The sequence below is a fragment of the Triticum urartu genome, chromosome 1A (genome assembly GCF_056163025.1).
Source record: "Triticum urartu cultivar PI428250 chromosome 1A, HENAU_Tu73, whole genome shotgun sequence".
Taxonomy (NCBI): domain Eukaryota; kingdom Viridiplantae; phylum Streptophyta; class Magnoliopsida; order Poales; family Poaceae; genus Triticum; species Triticum urartu.
Window position 1 is genome coordinate 153,880,576 of NC_141873.1, and position 5,960 is coordinate 153,886,535.

Sequence of the window (5,960 nt, forward strand, 5' to 3'; positions counted from 1 at the left end):
GATAACCTGACACCACACCCCGACCCTGACACCCCAAGACCCCGACCCTCGACACGCAGACCACGAAACAGCACCCCGACCCCGACACAACACCCCGACACCATATATATTTTTTGATTTTTTATGAAAAACATCATATATTATTATTCATGTCGGTATTTTTTTATGTTGTATTAATTTCGTTTACTCTTTGTCATGGCAGGTGTTGAAAGATGGTGGGCGCTGGTCCGGAGCGTTCCGAGGCCCCTTCTTCATCGGCGCGTGGTGGGAGGTCTTCCATTCCACCCGCACAAATCGGGCGAGTGTTGCTGGACAGTATGGCGACACCGCTGGGCCCTTCTTCGTCAACCGCGGTGCCCAGTAGGGGACGAGGAAAGGGAGGGAAGAAGAGAGGAGCTGGAGCACGTGGTCGCGGGAGAGGAGGTAGTGTGACTGCTAGGGTGCCTTCCTCGCCGCCACCACCAACTGTTTCACCCAAGCACGCGACTGCTAGGGTGCCTTCCTCGCCGCCACCCCCAGCTGTTTCACCCGAGCACGTGACTCCTAGGGTGGACTCGTCCGAGGAGGAGGCTACACGGACTCCGGTCCACGAGCCTTGGGTCCACGGGCCTTCGGCCCACGATAGTTGGGTCCACGAGACCCCGGACAAGCACACGTCTGGATGGGGTACCTGGCCGGATCAGCCTGAGGGGCCAAGTGGCCATGCTGATGATGGCGGGGAGCCGACTGATATTGAGGAGGAGGGGGCACCGTCTACCAGCGTGGTTGTACACGGCTCTCGTCCGTGTTGGCGACCCGCGAGCAGAGGTGGTTGATTTTCCCTGATGGGGAGAGGTAAGTGCATTTAATATTTTTGTACCTTCTGCATTCACGTTTCTTCAAATATCTAATGCGCTGGCCTTGTCATGCTGCAGGGGTTGGGACCACCATGAGAAGATCCGCCTGCCCAACTCCGTCCTTGGAGTGCTTTGCCGGCAAAACTTCCCGGGGTTTGTCACGTTGCCTAGTGAGGGTCGGCTTCCAGAGCTTGGATTGAGCTGGGAGCACTACTTGGCTGCCCCGGCCCCGCCAGGTGAGATTATCGACGGTGTCTTGTGCAACACGAGGGCAGACGTGTTGATCAGAAAGTTTTGGGTAACTTCTCCTTTACACAATTAAAAATCTTCAACTAGCTAGTTATTAATTGTACTAATCAATATTGTCTCATTTGATTGCAAACATTCTATAGGTGTGAGGAGGGATACGAGGACGAGGCGGCAAATGTTATCAAGAACGTCTGCAAGCGCCTACTACAGAACTTACGACACGAGGCTCGGGTGCAGGCTGTTCGAGACTACTACGCCTTGCCTGGTATCAAGAAGCCCAAGCCGGCGTGCCGCGAGAAGTTCCTGAGTAAGGAGCAATACATGAAGGTAATTCTTAAGGCCTTGTACTTACTTCCTTCATTTATTCATTCATAGCCATAGCGCTCAAGTTTCTATTTGCTAACTTAGGCACCTCCGAGATGGTGTGCGGATCGGATGGATTGTTGGGAGGTGTTGGTCAATGAGTGGTGCTCAAAAGAATGGCTAGACGTCCACAATGCAGCCAAGGACAAACGTGCCCAAATGGAAGGTGTGCCACACCATCAAGGCAGCTCCAACTTATATCAGTTCGGGCGGAACTGGGTATGTGGTTTGCTTCATGATTCATGCAATTCATTCATCATGCTAGCTTGAGCCCTTTAATTACTAATTTACGTTGTTTCTCTCTTTCAGGCATGCTACAATAAGGCGGATAAGGTGCCAGAGGTGTACGACCTCTATGCCATGGCCCATACTCCCTCTTACAAGAAAGTCAAGGCATTCTCTCCGTCTGACCTCGATGATGCAAACAACTTCACCAACATCTCCTCCCACGACAAGCTCATGAAATATAGAGATGAAGGGAAGGTGAGGAAAGGGGAGGACTTTAACCCGGGCCAGGGTCCCATTGATCCAGAGCTGGTGATGATAGCTGGTGGCGGGAGGTCCCATGGCTCGATAGCCATTGGAGATGGACTTATCTGTTGTCCTAGCACTCTCCCGAAGAACAAGGCACGCCTGTCGAGATCCGCTCCTGAGATAAGGCCTCATGAACGGCCAGTCCAACTCGCCTTCAAGGTTAGTTATACGTACTTAGCTATCTTTCTACATTACATTGTGTGCGCTTCCATCAATGATTACAAATGCTAACGAGGAGTGGTGTTGCAGGCTGCTATACAAAGTGAGAGAGATAGAATGAAGAAACTTCTGTCGGAGGCGGCAGAGAGGCAGCGGGAGTTGGAGGAGAGGACAACAAAGATGTTGGAGGAGGAAAGGGCATGTAATGACATGCAGGCAAGGGCAATGTACGAGCTCCTTGTGGTAAGTTTCTTCTACTGATTAGCCAAAACATTCATGTAGTGTTTGTCTCATTACAAACTAGTATGACTGAGTCTTCAAAACCAAATGCGCAGTCTGTGTGCGAGAAGTCCGGTCAGACCGCTCTGCCGATGCCAGTGATTGCTCCTGGGACGATGATGAGTTTAATTTGATTGGACACTACTTGCTAGTCTGAACATTTGAGTGTCATCATGCTAACGAGACATTGCAAATGATCTTTGGTACAGCGTAACTCCAGACAAGCATCGCACGATCCTTCTCCATGTACTGGCACGAGCCAGCCCGCTCCCACACCTCCATGATCACGGTAAGTTTCTCTAGTGTTTTGCTTAACAAATGCATAAAGACCTAGACTTAGCTTTATTTCCTCCAAAATGACTTAATAAGCTTACTAACCTCCAAAACCATCCATTTTACCTAAGTTAGCTCTAAAACGATCTATACTTAGCTTTGTTTCCTCCAAAATGACCAAAGTTAGCTCTAATATGCTTAGTTAACTAGGTTTGCTCAATAATGACATGTACTTAGCTTACTTATGTCAAAAATGGCATAATTAGCTTAGTTAGCTCATAAACGATCCATTTTACCTAAGTTAGTTCTAAAATGATCCATTTTACCTTAGTTAGCTCATAAACGATCCATTTTACCTAAGTTAGTTCTAAAATGATCCATTTTACCTTAGTTAGCTCATAAACGATCCATTTTACCTAAGTTAGCTCTAAAATGACCCATTTTACCTTACTTAGCTCATAAATGATCCATTTTACCCAAGTTAGCTCTAAAATGACCCATCTTACCTAGGTTAGCACCAAAATGATCCATGTTACCTAGGTTAGCTCTAAAATGATGCATTTTACCTAAGTTAGCTCATAAGCGATCCATTTCACCTAGGTTAGCTCATAAACGATCCATTTCACCTTTGTTAGCTCACAAACGATAAATTTCCCCTAAATTAGCTCATAAATGTCATATATTCTTCTTCTTCTTCTTCTTCATTTTCTTCATCTTCTTCTTCTTCTTCTAATCTTCTTCTTCTAACTTTCTTATTTCCCATTTTGCAGAATTCATTCGCTTCCCGGAAGCTTGCATACATGGAGTGCTTGTTTGGATGAACTATGTTTCTTTTGTATCGATGAACTATGCATGTATGCTTTGATGACACTATTGTAATATGTATGGTTGGATGGATGTATGTGGAACTTGCTATGTATGGTTGATGGAACTATACATTTATGATGAAATTATATGTGTTGGATATCTCATATGTTTGTTATGAACTTGCCATGTGAAAAATATATATGTATCATCTATTTGTTGTGAAAATGGTTGAGTATAAGAAAAAAAAGAGGCAATGCAGGCTCTTTGCCATCTGCCACCGACGGCAACGGGCTCTTTGCCGTCCGCCGCGGACGGCAAAGAAGCCACGTGGCAACCACCTGTGTTTTCTGGCAGCTGACCATTTGGTCAATTTGCCTACAGTGGCAGACGGCAAAGGCCTGATGCTCTTTGCCGTCAGCCACGGACGGCAAAGACTTCCGTTAGCCACCTAACGGACTAACAATGAGTTTATTGCCGTCTGCTTTCCTTGCCATCCGCCACTGATGGCAAAGGCTCCTTTGTCGTCCGTGTCAGGAAGCAGACGGCAAAGAAGGTCTTTTCCGATCCTTTCTTTGCCAGTGCCTTTTGCCGTCCGTGGAAGACGGAAAAGGCCTTTGCCGTTCGCCTTCCATGCCTTTGCCGTCTGCCTTGGCAGACGACAAAGTAGCTGATTCCTATAGTGTACTTCATAAGGGACTGATTTGGATCCAAAAGTTTAATGCTATGGTTAGATTGTATTTAATACTTTTCTCATAGTTGTGGATGCTTGCGAGGGGGTTAATCATAAGTAGGAGGTTTGTTCAAGTAAGAGCAGCACCTAAGCATCGGTCCACCCACATATCAAATTATCAAAGTAGCGAACACAGATCAAACAAACATGATGAAAGTGACTAGATGAAATCCCCGTGTACCCTCAAGAACACTTTGCTTATCATAAGAGACTGCTTTGGCCTGTCCTTTACCACAAAAGGATTGGTCTACCTTGCTGCATTTTATTTGCTTTTACTGTTACTTGCTCGTTACAAATTATCTTTCTATCAAACTACTCGTTACTTATAATTTCAGTGCTTGCAGAGAATACGTTGCTGAAAACTACTTGTCATTTCCTTCTACTCCTCATTGGGTTCAACATTCTTACTTATCCAAAGGACTACGATTGATCCCGTATACTTGTCGGTCATCAATAGACCAGACCAATGGGGATTTTGCACGTGTAAAATTCTCATTGGCCACATGAACCACGTGTCAGCTCATCATTGGGACAGAGAGGCACCCATGATATATCGACACGTGGCACGGCCCAATAGTGGCCCATTTAGCTTACAAAGGCCGGCTGTTTGACTTGGTCAAAAGCTAGCGGGCTGGCCCATGAAAAGCATGTTAACTATATGTTCACATATAGCCCCTTTTATGTCCCGGTAACTCGCGGCCCATTATGGCGTTCCCGAATTCGGCCCAACAGCGTCATGTGGGTCGTCCAGTATAATACCAGCCTGTTTCACTTTCTGTCCATGGCCCATGACGCCTTTCGGCCCATATGATGCCTTTGTATCTTTGGGCCCTTTATTGGCCCGCGGTGACTCTGGACCATAAGAAACAGTGAATTTCTTTATACCCATTAACAACCCATGATTCACATGGGTCGTTTCCAGTCCATGTTAGCTTTCGGCCTACTGACGGCCCATACATTCTTGGGCTCCTTTCCGGCCCTCGATTACTTTCGGCACATTACTGGCCTGTTCTCCTAGTGGGTCAAATTCAGCCCGTGGTTAGAATTGGCCCGTTTGTGGCCTGTTAATCCGTTGCGCCATTTCCAACCCGTCATGTATTCTGGCCCATCAACGACCCATTATGCCCATGACAGAATTAGGCCTTTGTTGTCTTCCGGCCTGTTAATGGCCCGTTACCATGCTGGACCGGTACCAATTACGCCCGTTTACGACCCATGTCGGCCTATTTATCCGGTGGCCCATCGGAGGCCCATTGATTCTATGGCCCTTTGGAGGCCCATTTATCCGACGACCCGTAGGAGGCCCATTGATCCTATGGCCTGTAGCAGGCTCGAGGTTACCACGGTCCATATCTGGCCCATGGTTGTTGTGGCCATGTAATGCCCCGAGACCGACGCGCCAGGTGGCTTCCAGTTATTCGCTGTTGTTGCCTTGTCATTTTCTTGCTTGTCGCATCTTGTCATGTCATCATATGCATTGCATCATCATGTTTTCAAAACTTGCATCCGTCCGGGTTTCCCCAGTTCTCTCCCGTTGTCTTGTTCTGAGCCCAGTCACACCCGCTCGCGCCCGTGGCATGTCCGAAATATTATTTTATAAGTGGCCATAAAATGTTCTCGGAATGGGAGAAAGTTGGCATGCAGTGTTTTTATGTTGTTAGTAGGTCTCCTGCCAAGTTTCATCGCATTTGGAGTTTGTTTGATTCCCCAACGGATAACTATAGCAGCAA

At 47.1% G+C, this 5,960-nt stretch overlaps 1 protein-coding gene across 1 annotated transcript; it reads left to right on the plus strand.

Annotated features, from left to right (window-relative positions):
- Positions 1-212: 212 nt before the first annotated feature.
- Positions 213-2,704, plus strand: LOC147990433 (uncharacterized). The gene is made up of 7 exons (XM_087528134.1): positions 213-462; positions 1,219-1,412; positions 1,494-1,667; positions 1,758-2,141; positions 2,232-2,384; positions 2,477-2,541; positions 2,632-2,704. Exons 1-7 carry the CDS (start codon positions 213-215, stop codon positions 2,702-2,704), a joined length of 1,293 nt encoding a protein of 430 aa, XP_087384260.1.
- Positions 2,705-5,960: the final 3,256 nt, after the last annotated feature.

Excerpts from the sequence above, each read along its gene's own strand:
- LOC147990433 (XM_087528134.1), top strand. The coding sequence starts at position 213 with ATGGTGGGCGCTGGTCCGGAGCGTTCCGAGGCCCCTTCTTCATCGGCG. Across the intron at positions 1,413-1,493 it reads GTAAGGAGCAATACATGAAG|GCACCTCCGAGATGGTGTGC; the intron begins GTAATTCTTAAG and ends TTGCTAACTTAG. Across the intron at positions 2,385-2,476 it reads CAATGTACGAGCTCCTTGTG|TCTGTGTGCGAGAAGTCCGG; the intron begins GTAAGTTTCTTC and ends CCAAATGCGCAG.